The following is a 16,486-nucleotide window of genomic DNA, read 5'->3' as shown; positions in this document are numbered from 1 at the left end:
CGAGATCGTAGCACTGCATTCCAGCCTGGGAGATGGAACGAGACTCCGTCAAAAAAAAAAAATAATAATAATACTTTATTCATTGGGAATCTTTTTCAGGTCATGGAGCTTTTTAAAAAATTTAGTTGTGAGGCTCGGCGCACTGGCTCACACCTGTCATCCCAGCACTTTGGGAGGCCGAGGCGGGCGGATCACCGAGGTCAGGAGATCGAGACCAGCCTGGCCAACATGGTGAAAGCCCGTCTCTACTCTAAATACAAAAATTAGCCGTGCGTGCTGGTGGGCTACTTGGGAGGCTGAGGCAGGAGGATCGCTTGAACCCGGGAGGCGGAGGCTGCAGTGAGCCGAGATGGCACCACCGCACCCCAGCCTGGGTAACACAGAGCCTGCCTCAAGACAAAAGAAAACAAGGCCGGGCGAGGTGGCTCACGCCTGTAATCCCAGCACTTTGGGAGGCCGAGGCGGGTGGATCACGAGGTCGAGAGATCGAGACCATCCTGGTCAACATGGTGAAACCCCGTCTCTACTAAAAATACAAAACATTAGCTGGGCATGGTGGCGCGTGCCTGTAATCCCAGCTCCTCAGGAGGCTGAGGCAGGAGAATTGCCTGAACCCAGGAGGCGGAGGTTGCGGTGAGCCGAGATCGCGCCATTGCACTCCAGCCTGGGTCACAAGAGCGAAACTCCATCTCGGGGGGAAAAAAAGAAAAAGAAAAAAAAAAAAAGAAAGAAAAAGAAAAAAAAGAAAAAAAGTTCACACAGAGACCACCTGAAGGTCACCAACATCAAAGAGCAAAGGTAGATAAATCCAGGAAAGAGGAGAAACCAGTGCAAAAAGATCAGAAATTCGAGAAATCAGAATACCTCTTCTTCTTCAAAGGATCACAACTCCTTGAGAGCAAGGGAACAAAACTGGACAGAGAACGAGTCTGATGAAATGACAGAAGTAGGCTTCAGAAGATGGGTAATAATTAGCTGGGCATGGTGGCGCGTGCCTGTAATCCCAGCTACTCAGGAGGCTGAGGCAGGAGAATTGCCTGAACCCAGGAGGCGGAGGCTGCGGTGAGCCGAGATCGCGCCATTGCACTCCAGCCTGGGTCACAAGAGCGAAACTCCGTCTTAAAAAAAAAAAAAAACAAGTGAGGCTTTTTGTTTTCCTGTGGGTGGAGACGGGTGTGCAGCCTGGCCACGCAGGGTCTTGCCACATTGGGCAGGTGGGTCCATACGGCCTGGCCTCACGCAGGTGAGACTCTCTCTGTGCGACACACAGACGTCATGGTCTGGTTTGAGGCGTCTTCATTAATAGAACTGTTTTCTTTCCCCTCTGCTTTTGTGGATGGGTTCTCTGGGCTGCCGGGGCGAGGGTGGGGGTGGGGGGGCTGGTTTTTAGTCATTTAACCAGCACGGCCATGGGCCACGAGGCCCGCCTGTGAACACAGATAGCCGGGCGGAGGGGCCACGTCCGCCCACCAGGGCCACGGCTCACAGCAGACACAGGAGAGGCCACAGATGCTGCTCACGGAGGCAGACACACAGGTTCACGTGCTTGCCGGAACATTCTGAGGGAGAGTAGTTCACGGCCGGCACTGGGGGCCCAGTGGCATCGTGTGGCGTGGACTCCGGGGTGGCCCGCTTCGGAGCAGCCGTGACCATGCCACCAGCCTCCGTGGTCATCACAGCAAGCGCCTGGGACACAGAGCCTGACGGAGGGGACCCCACTGTCCTGACACAGCCATGCCACCGCACCCCCGGCCCCCAGGGGCGTCCGCTCATCCTGGAAACAGCTTCCGGAATTTGCCGTAGGCCGAGTGGCTGATGACGACCCGGACGTCGGCCTCTCCATCCTCGGGGATCACGTGCACCTGCTGGACGGTGGCCTCCTCATGTAGCCAGCTGGGGACCGAGGCGCGTCGCGTGGAAAAGCAGAACCCGTGAGCGTTCGGTGAGTTTCACGATACATAATTAGGCTAAAGAGAGCCTGGCCCAGGCCGGGCGCGGTGGCTCACGCCCGTCATCCCAGCCCTCTGGGAGGCCCAGGCGGGCGGATCACGAGGTCGGGAGTTCGAGACCAGCCTGGTCAATGTGGTGAAACCCCGTCTCTACTAAAAATACAATTAGCCGGGCGTGGTGGCGGGCGCCTGTCCTCCCAGCTACTCGGGAGGCTGAGGCAGGAGGATCGCTTGAACCCGGGAGGCGGAGGCTGCAGTGAGCCGAGATCGCGCCACTGCACTCCAGCCTGGGTGACAGAGTGAGACTCATTGATCAGAGCTTTCAGTCGCCCCGGCTGGAGTGCCGTGTTGAGACCTCAGCTCACTACAGCCTCCACGTCCCGGGTTCAAAGGATCCTCCTGCCTCAGCCTCCCGAGGAGCTGGGATCACAGGCGCCCGCCACCAGGCCCGGCTGATTTTCGTATTGTCAGTAGAGACGGGGTTTCACCCTGTGGGCCAGGCTGGTCTTGAACTCCCGACCTCAGGTTTTCCGCCCGCGTTGGGTTCCCAAAGCCTTTGGATGACAGGCGTGAGCCGCCGCGTCCGCTGGAGCGTGCTTGCTTCTTGGTAGGGAGTCCTATAGCGTTTGAGTGTCTCTGAGCACAGATTAGGCGCCCGTTGTATGCACCCCGACTGCCCAGTGCACATTCGGAAACGTCTCGCCTCATCTCGGTATCCTAAAGCCCTCGGGGTCCCCACAACTCCTTCTGTACCCCCGAAGGAGCCCCCTTCTGAGCCAGAGACAGGCCGCCAGAACACGGTCCCCTCTCCCGCCCCGGGAGGCCGCCGCTCACCTGAGCTGGGCCCCGGCCAGCCGGACACGGAGGGTGAGGACCTGTCTCCCCGTGGCCTTCAGCACCGCCGCGTCGAGCTCAGCCTTCAGCTCCTGGAGCCCGTGCCCCAGCAGGGCAGACACGGGCACCACGTTCGGTCCCGTGGGGTGGTACCTGCGGGCGCGGGGAGACCACAGAGCCCGCTCAGCCTCGGGGCTGCAGGCCGGCACAGAGCAGGGGTCCCGGGGTCAGCCGCCCGCGGGGCACACCCTGGGGCAGAAACGTCTGTGTCCTGGGTCCCAGCAGTTGCCCCTGCCTCAGGCTGCGTGCCCGCGGCCCGCCGTTCGCACGAGGGCAGGGGAGGGCGTCGGACTCACCCGGGCACCAGGTCCACCTTGTTGTGAACCTCCAGCATGGAGTCCAGGAGCGGGGCGGGCAGCCGCAGGCCGCGCAGGGTGGACACCACGCTGGCCTTCTGGAGCTCCGCCTCGGGGTGGCTGACGTCCCGGACGTGCAGGATCAGATCCTACAGGGGCCGGGAGTGCGGTCAGAGCCCCGACCCCCCACGCTCTGTCGCCCAGGCTGGAGTGTGACGGCGTGATCTCCGCTCACTGCAACCTCTGCTTCCCGGGTTGCAGCCCTTCTCCTGCCTCAACCTCCCCGATAGGTGGGATGACAGGCGCCCACCGCCACGCCTGGCCAATTTCTGTATTTTTAGCAGAGGCGACGTTTCACCGTGTTGGCCAGGCTGGTCTCGAACCCCTGACCTCAAGTGATCCACCCCCCTCAGCCTCCCAAAATGCTTTGATGAGAGGCGTGACCCACCGTGCCTGGCCCTGACTGTTTGTACACGGGCTCCTCAGGGTGGCTGAGTGAGGGTGAGGCTGGGGCCACTGCTCAGCCTCTGCCTTCGGGGACAAGGGACGCTTGGGGGACCCTAACTCGCGGGCTGAGGAAGCAGCTGTGATTCTGGCCCGAGTGGCGAGGGTGTCCCAGAGCCTGGCCCCTGGTCCGAGTGGGCATCTGAGGGCCGCCACTTGGTCCAAGGGCGTCCGAGACCCCGGCCCCTGCCTCGGTGGGCGTCCGAGACCCCGGCCCCTGCCTCGGTGGGCGTCCGAGACCCCGGCCCCTGCCTCGGTGGGCGTCCGAGACCCCGGCCCCTGCCTCGGTGGGCGTCCGAGACCCCGGCCCCTGCCTCGGTGGGCGTCCGAGACCCCGGCCCCTGCCTCGGTGTGTTTCCGAGACCCCGGCCCCTGCCTCGGTGGGCGTCGGAGACCCCGGCCCCTGCCTCGGTGGGCGTCGGAGACCCCGGCCCCTGCCTCGGTGGGCGTCCGAGACCCCGGCCCCTGCCTCGGTGGGTGTCAGAGACCCTGGCCCCTGTCCCGGTGGGCGTCCGAGACCCCGGTCTGTCTCAGTGGGTTTGTGAGACCCCGGCCTCTATCTCAGTGGGTGTACTAGACCCTGGCCCCTGCCTCCGTGGGTGTCCGAGACCCCGGCCCCTGTCTCGGTGGGTGTCCGAGACCCCGGCCCCTGCCTCGGTGGGTGTCGGAGACCCCGGCCTGTCTCGGTGGGTGTCTCAGAGCCCAGCCCCCCTGCAGCCCCGACTCACCGAGTGGGCCACGTCTTCCAGGGTGGCGGAGAAGGACTCGATGAGGCCGTGTGGCAGCTGGGACAAGAACCCGATGGTGTCCACGTACAGGACGGTCAGGCGTGAGGGCAGCGTGCCCGCGTGGGCCGTGACGTCCAGCGTGGCAAACAGCTGGTCCCGTGGTTGCAGGGCGGTGTCTCCCGTCAGCGCCTTGATCAGCGTGGTCTTCCCTGGGGGGGCGTGCAGGTCAGGGGTGCAGGGAGCCGTGGTTCCAACCCCTGGAGTCACCCCCTCTCAGGCGGGGTGCCACAGCACCCTCTCGGGCAGCTGCACCCCAGGTGGCAGGTCCCTGAGCTCCCCGGGCGCCCCTGGGCCACACACGACATGCAGGACTAAGCCACGGAGGCTGCTGTCAGGCCCGATGCAGCAGGGCCGCCGTGTAGACACAGGAGAGCTGGTGGTGTAGACGGGCGAGCGTGAGATGGTGTGGATGGGAAGACGGTGGAGATCAGGCATCCCCAAACTGCGGCCCGCGGGCCGCATGCGGCCCCCCTGAGGCCATTTATCCGGCCCCCCGCCGCACTTCAGGAAGGGGCACCTCTTTCATTGGTGGTCAGTGAGAGGAGCACAGTGTGTGGCGGCCCTCCAACGGTCCGAGGGACAGTGAACCGGCCCCCTGTGTAAAAGGTCTGGGGACGCCTGGTGTAGATGGAGGGAGGTGGTGTTGTGGAAAAGTGAGTGTGTGGACGGGAGGTTGGGGTACATGGTATTGTCCCCAACTGCTGTACCCACCATGGGGACCATGGGACCCCCTTACCACAGCTGGTGTACCCCACAGAAACCATGGAACCCCTCCTCTGGGCACACGGTCACTTCAGCTCGTGTACCTCAGTAAGAGACCACGGGACCCCATCCCCGGGGTGCACGCTCACTGCAGTTGGTGTACCACACCATGGAGACCACGGGACCTCCTCCCCTGGACACGTCCTCACCACTGTTGGTGTATCCCACCACGGAGACCACGGAACCCCCTCCCCTGGACACGTCCTCACCACAGTTGGTGTACTCCACCATGGAGACTATGGAACCCCCAACCCTGGACACGTCCTCACCACAGAGACCACAGAACCCCCTCTCCTGGACGTGTCCTCACCACAGTTGGTGTACCCCCCACGGAGACCACGGAACCCCCTCTTGTGGACATGTTCTCACCACAGTTGGTGTACCCCCCATGGAGACCACGGAACCCTCTCTCGCGGACACGTCCTCACCACAGTTGGTGCGCCCCCCCCATGGAGACCACGGAAGCCCCTCTCGTGGACACGTCCTTACCACAGTTGGTGTACCCCACCACGGAGACCACGGGGAACTCGCGCCTCGTGCGCTGCCGCCGCAGCACGTGCCTTTTCTTCCGAAGCTTGTCCAGGGCCTTCCTGATTTTGGCCTCCTTCTCTTTCAGGAGACGCTGCTGCAGCTGCATGAACGATTCTCCTAAAAACACCCAAGACGGCGGGGCGGTGAGGCAGGCCGGGAAAGGCGCGGGAGCGGGCGGTGCCACGGAGGGTCTGCGGGGCACGGGGGCTGCTCTTCCTGCCGCGTTCCCAGCAGTGGCGCCAACACTGTCCCTTTCGCTGAGAAAGGGCTGCGGTCGGCCGGGCGCGGCGGCTCACACCTGTCATCGGGCACTTTGAGGCCGAGGCGGGCGGATCACGAGGTCAGGAGTTCGAGACCAGCCTAGCCAACATGGCGAAACCCCGTCTCTACTAAAAATACAAAAATGAGCCGGGCGTGGTGGCGGCCCCTGTAGTCCCAGCTACTCGGGAGGTTGAGGCAGGAGCATCGCTTGAACCCGGGAGGCGGAGGTTTCACTGAGCTGAGATCGCAGCCCTGCGCTCCGGCCTGGGCAAGAGCCAGACTCCGTCTCAAAAAGAAAAAGGCTTAAGCTCTACGGAGGCTTCTAGGCGGGGCACAGCCGGGATGTCATCGTGAGGGGGCTCCACGGGGCCCCTCTGGCATCGAAAGTCCCAGAACCTGGGAATAGGACCTGATTTGGAAGTGGCATCTTTGTGCAACTTGAGACCTCATCCTCGGTTCGGGTTGGGCCTGAATGCAAAGGTCCGTGTCCTTCTTAAAAGGCAGACGCTCGAGTGACGTGGCCACAAGCCAGGGACCCCCAGGACCTGAGAGAGGCTAAAGGAGCCTCCGGAGGCTTCTGGTCTCCGGGATGGGCGTGCACCGATTTCTGCCGTTTCAATCCCCCGCTTTGTGGCTACTTATGTCGGCAAAACCTCGCAGGACCACCAGCATCTCCCGTCTCCTCGGACGTGACCGGGAGACGGAGCCCGCAGCCGGCCCCGACCCTGTGGGAATCCTTCAAGGCGGCTGCCGACAACCCTGTTCTCAGGGCACCCTGGGGCCCCGCGCCCGGCCACTTACCTGACCCCATGATGTAGCGGGAGCCGGATCCTCCTCGGTGAAGGTGGGCGACGTCTCTTCTCAGGTTCGACCTGGCGTGGGAGCAGGAGGGGTTCACTGTCCAGGGCAGCTCGCTCCCTCCCAGCTGAGGCCGAGGGGAAGGTGGAGGCCGCGAGCCCGGGACAGCCGGAGCCCCCAGGAGCTGGGAGCGGCAGGACGGGTCCTCCCAGAGAGCTTCTGGAGGGAACGGGGCGATTCCATTTTATTGGGTTAAACAGTGAGGCCCCAAATAGATATTGACGCCTTGTTTCCCAGGACCTGTGAGTGGGACGTTATTTAGAAATAAGGTCTGGGGCCGGGCGCGGTGGCTCAGGCCCGTCATCCCAGCACTTTGGGAGGCTGAGGCAGGTGGATCACGAGGTCGAGAGATCGAGACCAACCTGGTCAACATGGTGAAACCCCGTCTCTACTAAAAATACAAAAACATTAGCTGGGCATGGTGGCGCGTGCCTGTCATCCCAGCTACTCAGGAGGCTGAGGCAGGAGAATGGCCTGAACCCAGGAGGCGGAGGTTGCGGTGAGCCGAGATCGCGCCATTGCACTCCAGCCTGGGTCACAAGAGAGAAACTCCGTCTCAAAAAAAAAAAAGAAATCCGGTGTCTGCCAATGTAACGGGGTAAGGATCTTGAGGTGAGGTCGCCCTGGATTAGGGAAAGTCTTAAATCCGATGACGAGTGTCCCTCCAGGAGACACAGGCGCAGACTCAGACACAGCGGAGGAGCCGACGGGGAGATGCAGGCGGACGCTGCGGTCATGTGGCCGCAAGCCAGGGACACGTGGCACCCCCGGGAGCTGGGAGAGGCAGGAAGGAGCCTTCCCTACAGCCTCCAGGGGGAAGGGGGTACAGCTGTAGGGGATCGAACAGGAGCCCCCAGAAAGGTCGGTCCACATCCTAAGGCCCAGTACCTGGGAATGAGGGGGTCTCTGGGCAGAAGGAGCTGGTGTTGGGGTCCCAGTGCGCGTGCAGCTCACGCAGGGTGAGCGAGGACTATCCCAGGCCGCAGGGCGGGGAGCGTGCACCCCCACAGTGCTTTTCTTAGTCTCATATACCCCAGAACCACCCCCTGTGAGGACAGAACGGGGGGCTGCGGGGTGGGCGTGGCGGCGGCCCGGGGCGTCCGGAGGTACCTGAGGAGCGGGATCTCCGCCAGGGCCACCTGCAGCCGGGCCTCCTTGGTGCGCGCGTTGCAGCGGAAAATGTGCAGGACCACGGTGAAGCGGTCGAACACCTCCACGCCCCAGGCGGCTTCCAGTTCTTTCTAGAGGAGGAGAGAGCGGGCCGGGCGCGGCGGCTCACGCCTGCAGTCCCAGCGCTTTGGGGGGCCCAGGCGGCCGATCACCTGAGGTCACGAGCTCGAGACCGGCCTGGCCGAAATACCGAAATCCTGTCTCTACTAATCATATAAGAATTAGCTGGGTGTGGTCATCCCAGCTACTGGGGAGGCTGAGGCAGGAGCACCGCTTGAACCCGGGAGGCGGGGGCGGCGCTGAGCGCAGATCGTGGTGACGCTGCCCTCCAGCTACACTGACAGAGTGAGACTCCGTCAAAAAATAAAAATAAAATACAGAAAAGGAGAGAGGAAATGAGGAGCCGGCGGGGAAGGCCGGGCCCTGGTGGCGTCACGGGGGGGCACGTTCCATCACGCCTTAAAGCCACTGCCACCCCATCCGGCCCCTGCCTGGCGCGACGCTCTGGCGTCCACTGCTTCACGGCGTGGAGCGTGGGAGCTCACGGGGCAAAGCCACGTTCTGGGGTACCCTGGTGGCCTCACGGGAGGGACGTTCCATCACGCTTTAAAGCCACTGCCACCCCATCCGGCCCCTGCCTGGCGCGACTCTCCGGCATCCACTGCTTCACCGCGCGGAGCGTGGGAGCTCACGGGGCAAAGCCACGTTCTGGGTACCTTGGTGGGGGCGGCCATCCTCTCCACATTCAGGAAGACACACGTGACGTCCGGACACCGTCGGATCCTCTCTAAAGAAAGGGCGTCGCTGTCAGTGGCCGGCCACGCGGGACCAGCCACGACGCCCTGCGGGGGGGGGGGGGGTGCGCCGTGGACGGCACAGGCCACAGACGTCGCCGACTTCCTGAGCGCCGGACCCGGGATCCGGGAAATCGGCGTCGGAGGGTCTGTCTCCAGGGGTGTGTGTTTCATGTACACACACGTGGACACGGGGAACGCATCCGCGCATAGACACACACACAAGGTGATCACATCCCAGCAGGGAGACACACATCTCACACACACACACACGGGGAAGACATCCCACTGGGGACACACACACACACACACACGCACACAAGGTGATCACATCCCAGCAGGGAGACACACATCTCACACACACACACACGGGGAACACATCCCACTGGGGACACACACACACACACACACAAGGTGATCACACCCAGCAGGGAGACACACATCTCACACACACACACACACACACACGGGGAACACATCCCAGTGGGGACACACACACAAAGACACACACACACAGAACACATCCCAACAGGGACAGACACACAGAGAACATATCCCAGTGGGGACAGACACACACACGCAAGGTAAACACATCCCAACAGGGACACACACATCACACACATACACACACACACACACACAAGGTGATCACATCCCAGCAGGGAGACACACATCTCACACACAGACACACACGGGGAACACATCCCAGTGTGGACACACAAAGACACACACACACAGAACACATCCCAACAGGGACAGACACACACAGAGAACATATCCCAGTGGGGACAGACACACACAAGGTAAACACATCCCAACAGAGACACACACATCACACACACACACGCACACACAAGGTGATCACATCCCAGCAGGGAGACACACATCTCACACACACACACACGGGGAAGACATCCCACTGGGGACACACACACACACACACACGCACACACACAAGGTGATCACATCCCAACAGGGAGACACACATCTCACACACGGGGAAGACATCCCACTGGGGACACACACACACACACACACACACACACACACAAGGTGATCACATCCCAGCAGGGAGACACACATCTCACACACACACACACGGGGAAGACATCCCACTGGGGACACACACACACACACACACACAAGGTGATCACACCCAGCAGGGAGACACACATCTCACACACACACACACACGGGGAACACATCCCAGTGGGGACACACACACAAAGACACACACAAGGTGATCACATCCCAGCAGGGACAGACACATCTCACACACATGGGGAACACATCCCAGTGGGGACACACACACAAAGACACACACACACAGAACACATCCCAACAGGGACAGACACACAGAGAACATATCCCAGTGGGGACAGACACACACACGCAAGGTAAACACATCCCAACAGGGACACACACATCACACACACACACACACACACACACACACACACAAGGTGATCACATCCCAGCAGGGAGACACACATCTCACACACAGACACACACGGGGAACACATCCCAGTGTGGACACACAAAGACACACACACACAGAACACATCCCAACAGGGACAGACACACACAGAGAACATATCCCAGTGGGGACAGACACACACAAGGTAAACACATCCCAACAGGGACACACACATCACACACACACACGCACACACAAGGTGATCACATCCCAGCAGGGAGACACACATCTCACACACACACACACGGGGAAGACATCCTACTGGGGACACACACACACACACACACGCACACACACAAGGTGATCACATCCCAGCAGGGAGACACACATCTCACACACGGGGAAGACATCCCACTGGGGACACACACACACACACACACACACACACAAGGTGATCACATCCCAGCAGGGAGACACACATCTCACACACACACACACGGGGAAGACATCCCACTGGGGACACACACACACACACACACAAGGTGATCACACCCAGCAGGGAGACACACATCTCACACACACACACACACACACACACACACACACACACGGGGAACACATCCCAGTGGGGACACACACACAAAGACACACACAAGGTGATCACATCCCAGCAGGGACAGACACATCTCACACACATGGGGAACACATCCCAGTGGGGACACACACACAAAGACACACACACACAGAACACATCCCAACAGGGACAGACACACACAGAGAACACATCCCAGTGGGGACACACACACAAAGACACACACAAGGTGATCACATCCCAGCAGGGACAGACACATCTCACACACACGGGGAACACATCCCAGTGGGGACACACACACAAAGACACACACACACAGAACACATCCCAACAGGGACAGACACACAGAGAACATATCCCAGTGGGGACAGACACACACACGCAAGGTAAACACATCCCAACAGGGACACACACATCACACACATACACACACACACACACACAAGGTGATCACATCCCAGCAGGGAGACACACATCTCACACACAGACACACACGGGGAACACATCCCAGTGTGGACACACAAAGACACACACACACAGAACACATCCCAACAGGGACAGACACACACAGAGAACATATCCCAGTGGGGACAGACACACACAAGGTAAACACATCCCAACAGGGACACACACATCACGCACACACACGCACACACAAGGTGATCACATCCCAGCAGGGAGACACACGTCTCTCACACACACACACGGGGAAGACATCCCACTGGGGACACACACACACACACACACAAGGTGATCACACCCAGCAGGGAGACACACATCTCTCACACACACACGAGGAAGACATCCCACTGGGGACACACACACACACACAAGGTGATCACATCCCAGCAGGGAGACACACATCTCACACACACACACACGGGGAACACATCCCACTGGGGACACACACACACACACACAAGGTGATCACACCCAGCAGGGAGACACACATCTCTCTCTCACACACACACACACACACACACACACGGGGAACACATCCCAGTGGGGACACACACACAAAGACACACACACACAGAACACATCCCAACAGGGACAGACACACACAGAGAACATATCCCAGTGGGGACAGACACACACACGCAAGGTAAACACATCCCAACAGGGACACACACATCACACACATACACACACACACACAAGGTGATCACATCCCAGCAGGGAGACACACATCTCACACACAGACACACACGGGGAACACATCCCAGTGTGGACACACAAAGACACACACACACAGAACACATCCCAACAGGGACAGACACACACAGAGAACATATCCCAGTGGGGACAGACACACACAAGGTAAACACATCCCAACAGGGACACACACATCTCACACAGACACACACACAGGGAACACATCCCACTGCGGACACACACACACGCACAAGGTAAACACATCCCAACAGGGACAGACACATCTCACACACGCACACACAGGGAACACATCTCAGTGGGGACACACAAACACACAGGACATATCCCAGTGGGGACAGATACACACACAATGTAAACACATCCCAACAGGGACACACACATCTCACACACACACACACACACACAAGGTGATCACATCCCAGCACGGAGACACATATCTCACACGCGCACACACGGGGAACACATCCCAGTGGGGACACACACACACACACGATGAACACATCCCAAGAGACACACACACATCACACACACACACAGGGAACACATCCCAGTGGGGACACACACACACAGTGGGCGACACACAGACGTGGTGAACACACGCAAGTGGGGACACACAGACACACAGACACACACACATACATGCACGGCGGACACACTCCAACAGGAACAGCCACATGTATACACACACACACACACACACACACACGGGGAACACATCCCAGTGGGGACACACACACACACACAGTGGGCGATACACAGAGACGTGGTGAACACACCCAAGTGGGGGGACACACACACACACACACACAGGGAACACATCCCAGTGGGGACACACACACACACACAGTGGGCGACACACAGAGACGTGGTGAACACACCCAAGTGGGGACACACACACACACACACACACACACACGATGGGCCAGACACAGCGACACGGTGAAGACATCCCAGCCCCTATGAGGTGCCTCTGACTCAGGCAGGGAAGCAGACTTCCACCTCGGCTAGTTAGTAGGTTAGCTGGTAGTAGTAATTAGTAGGTTAGTTAATAGTAGTAGTTAGGTTGGTTAGTAGTAGGTTAGTAGTAGTTAGATTAGTTACTAGTAGTAGTTAGGTTGGTTAGTAGTAGGTTGGTTAGTAGTAGTTAGTAGGTAAGTAGTAGGTTAGTAGTAGTAGGTTAGTTAGTAGTAGCAGGTTAGTAGTAAGTAGGTTGGTTAGTAGTAGTAGGTTAGTAGTAAGTTAGCAGTAGTAGTACTTACGTTAGTTAGTAGTAGTAGGTTAGTAGTAGGTAAGTTGGTGGTTAGTAGTAGTAGTTAGTAGCTAAGTTAGTAGCAGTAGTTAGGTTGGTTAGTAGTAGGTTAGTAGTAGTTAGATTAGTTACTAGTAGTAGTTAGGTTGGTTAGTAGTAGGTTGGTTAGTAGTTAGTAGGTCAGTAGTTAGTAGGTCAGTAGTAGTAGCAGGTTAGTAGTAGTGGTTAGTAGGTTGGTTCGTAGTCGTAGGTTAGTAGTAGTTAGTAGGTTAGCATTAGCTATTAGGTTAGTAGTAGTTAGGTTGGTTAGTAGTAGTAGGTTGGTTAGTAGTAGTAGTAGGTTAGTAGTAGTAGGTAAGTTGGTAGTAGTAGTACTTAGTAGCTTAGTAGTAGTAGTTGTAGGTTAGTTAGCAGTAATAGTAGGTCAGTAGTAGTAGGTTAGTATTAGCTAGTAGGTTAGTAGTAGTTAGGTTGGTTAGTAGTAGGTCAGTAGTAGTAGGTAAGTTAGTAGTAGTAGTACTTACGTTAGTTAGTAGTAGTAGTAGGTTAGTAGTAGTAGGTAAGTTGGTGGTAGTAGTTGTTGTAGGTTAGTTAGTAGTAGTAGTAGTTAGTAGGGTTTTTCCCACCCTGCCCTGTAAGCCGGATGGTCAATCACCCGGAAGCACAAGGCCCCCGCGCTAAGACCATGCGTGGAGCGCGGACACCGGTCCAGCCTCCCATCCCTCCGGCTCCTTCCGACCGGGGCTCCGGCTCACCGGGACCAGCCACTCACAGGGCCGCCTCCCCCAGGCCCAGCGGGACCCCCGTCCCTGCCCGCGTCAGGGGACGGGAAAGGACGTCTGCGGAAGGGGCGGGCGCGCACGGACTCACCTGTCAGCTGCTCAAAGTTCCCTTTGCCGAAGACGAGCTTCCGGTCCGGACTCTTGGTGGACACGACCATCGTCTGCACCACGGACCAGCCGTCCAGCGTGTGCACCAGCGCCGTGGCCTCTGCTACCTGCCACTCAGCTGCGGGGACACAGGGGCCACCGTCAGGGACGCTTCCTTTTGGGGCAGGCCCCGGGCCCCGTCCGCACCCGCCTGGCGTGGCCTCCTCCTGGCCTTGCCCAGAGGGCCTCTAAGTAGGCATCTTGGCCAGGGAAGGGGCGCTGGAGCCACCGCGGGACAAGAGCAACGGGGTCTCATCACCAAGACTCCGCCCACCCCAGGGGCTCCTCCCCCAAGCTCCGCCCTAGCCCTGTCATCGCATAGGCTCCTCCCCCAAAGCCCCGCCCACACTTCTACCTATGAGATCCTCCCCCTCCTCCCCATAAGCCCCGCCCTTTCACCATAAGCTCCTCCCCCGAAGCCCCGCCCATGCGCCTCCAGCTATGAAATCCCTCAGAGCCCCACCCGGCGTCACCATCCATTGAGTTCCTCCTCAGAGCCCCGCCCCTTAAGAGCCACGCCCTTGCATCGCCACCCATCAGATCCTCTCTTCAGAGCCTCGCCCCCTGAAGCCCCGCCCCCTCCATAGTCTCTTCTGATCTTCCCGAGTCCCCGCCTCTGCACCTATGAGAGCCTTCCGTCAGAGCCCCGCCCCTCAATCTCCACCTATGAGATCGTGCCTTCAGCGCCCCGCCCCTACGCCTCCACCAATGAGCTTGTCCCCAGAGCCCCGCCCCTCAATCTCCACCTATGAGATCGTGCATTCAGCGCCCCGCCCCTCCCCTGCGCCTCCACCAATGAGAGCCATCCCGCAGGGGCCCGCCCGCTGATCGGCAGCTCCTGTTTCTCCCCTGCAACCCCCGCCGCGGTCACCTCGCGTCATGTGCGGCTTCCCCGGGCCCCACTTGACATCGGGGTGGACCAGACACACGCGCTGCGTCCCCGCCGGCAGCAGAGGCTCCCTCTGCAGCAGCTCCTCCTCTAGGTCCTCGTCCGCGTCTTCCGGCTCCTCCTCGTCCTCTCCCGCGCAGCTTCGGCCGCCGTCCGCCCGCAGGCTCCGCCCTCGGCCCCATGGCCCCTCTAGATTCCCGGGGCCCCCGCGGCCGGCCGCGGAGAGACCGCGAGCGGGGCAGGATGGCGCGGGTGCCCTTGGTGCCCGGCAGCCGCGGCATACCGCGGAGAGCCGGAGCCGCGGACGTACGGCGGCCCGCAAGGCCCACATGGCGCGACGAGCGGCTGCGCGGCGGGGCGGGGCTGCCCGCGGGCCGCTCCTCGTCACGTGCTCGTGATTGGCGTGCGGCCGGGACGTGCTTCCCAGCGCCACGCCCCGGCACAGGTCGTGCTTCTCATTGGTGGTTCCGTATCACGTGCTGGTGATTGGCGCGTGTCGCGGGTGGTGGAGGCGGGGCCAAATAGCTTTTTGATTGGCGTGCGGTGGGGGCGGGCTCCCCAGCGCCACGCCCCGGCACGAATCGTGCTTCTCATTGGTGGTTCCATATCACGTGCTGGTGATTGGCGTGCGGCCGGGGCGGGCTCGCCGGTGCCACGCCCCGGGACGGGACGTGCTCCTCATTGGTCGTCCCGCGTCACGTGCTGGTGATTGGCGTGCGGACGGGGAGGCGGGGCCGAGCCGCGTTTTGTTCCGCGTGGGCCGCTCCCGGCGGACCCGGCGCCAGCTGCACTCGCTACCCCGGGGGGCTTCGGACCCGGGTCTCCACGGCGCCCACCGAGGCCTCGCTCCCTTCCCGCGCGGGGTGGGGGGGTCCAAGTGCCACTGCACGGTCCCCACCGCCGCTCAGGGGTCCCCGCGTCTGCCTTGGGGGCTCGAGTCCGGCTCTGGGGGTCCGGAAGCCGTTCAGGGGTCCCCACGTGCGTCTTGGGGGCCTGTGTCCAGCTCGGGGGGTCCGGACGCGCTTCAGGGGGTCCCCACGACTGACTTGGGCCTTGAATCGTGCCCTGGGGGTCCGGACGCCGTTCAGGGGTCCCCACGTGCGTCTTGGGGGCTTGAGTCCAGCTCTGGGGGTCCTGGACGCCTCAAAGGAGCCCCCACGTCTGCTTTGGGGGTTTGAGTCTCGCCCTGGGGGTCCAGGATGCCGGTCAGGGGTCCCCAGTCTGCCTTGGGGGCTTGAGTGCAGCTCTGGGGGTCCCGGACGGCGCCCAGGAGTCCCTGTGTCTGCCTCGGGCCTGGAGGCCAGGCCAGGCGTCCCTGGGTCTACACTGGAGGCTGGAGTCCAGCCCTGAGGGTCCGCTGGAGTTCAGGGGCGCGATCTCAGCTCACTGCAGCCTCCGCCTCCCGGGTCCAAGCGATCCTCCTGCCT

At 60.4% G+C, this 16,486-nt stretch overlaps 2 protein-coding genes across 3 annotated transcripts in view; one reads left to right on the top strand and one right to left on the bottom strand.

Annotated features, from left to right (window-relative positions):
* The window catches only part of PLCXD1 (phosphatidylinositol specific phospholipase C X domain containing 1), a 30,727-nt gene extending 23,648 nt beyond the window's left edge, over window positions 1-7,079 (top strand). For both annotated transcript variants that reach the window (XR_012515817.1, XR_012515816.1), the window contains exons 9-10: window positions 1,804-1,942; window positions 5,810-7,079. The gene's annotated coding sequence lies outside the window, so the exon portion shown is untranslated. The remainder of the gene's footprint in view (window positions 1-1,803; window positions 1,943-5,809) is intronic.
* GTPBP6 (GTP binding protein 6 (putative)) lies at window positions 58-15,452 on the bottom strand. Its single transcript, XM_039463499.2, has 10 exons — window positions 15,042-15,452; window positions 14,112-14,249; window positions 8,730-8,800; window positions 7,954-8,084; window positions 6,787-6,857; window positions 5,683-5,841; window positions 4,372-4,580; window positions 3,140-3,288; window positions 2,784-2,936; window positions 58-1,893 (listed from the first exon to the last, which is right to left on the bottom strand). The coding sequence occupies exons 1-10, from the start codon at window positions 15,388-15,390 to the stop codon at window positions 1,770-1,772; spliced, it is 1,554 nt and encodes a 517-aa protein (XP_039319433.2). The 5' UTR covers window positions 15,391-15,452; the 3' UTR covers window positions 58-1,769.
* Window positions 15,453-16,486: the final 1,034 nt, after the last annotated feature.

This window comes from Saimiri boliviensis, chromosome Y (assembly GCF_048565385.1).
Source record: "Saimiri boliviensis isolate mSaiBol1 chromosome Y, mSaiBol1.pri, whole genome shotgun sequence".
NCBI classification, from domain to species: Eukaryota; Metazoa; Chordata; class Mammalia; order Primates; family Cebidae; genus Saimiri; species Saimiri boliviensis.
The sequence above is the reverse complement of the archived record's forward strand: the minus strand, read 5'-3'. Positions and strand labels throughout refer to the sequence as shown.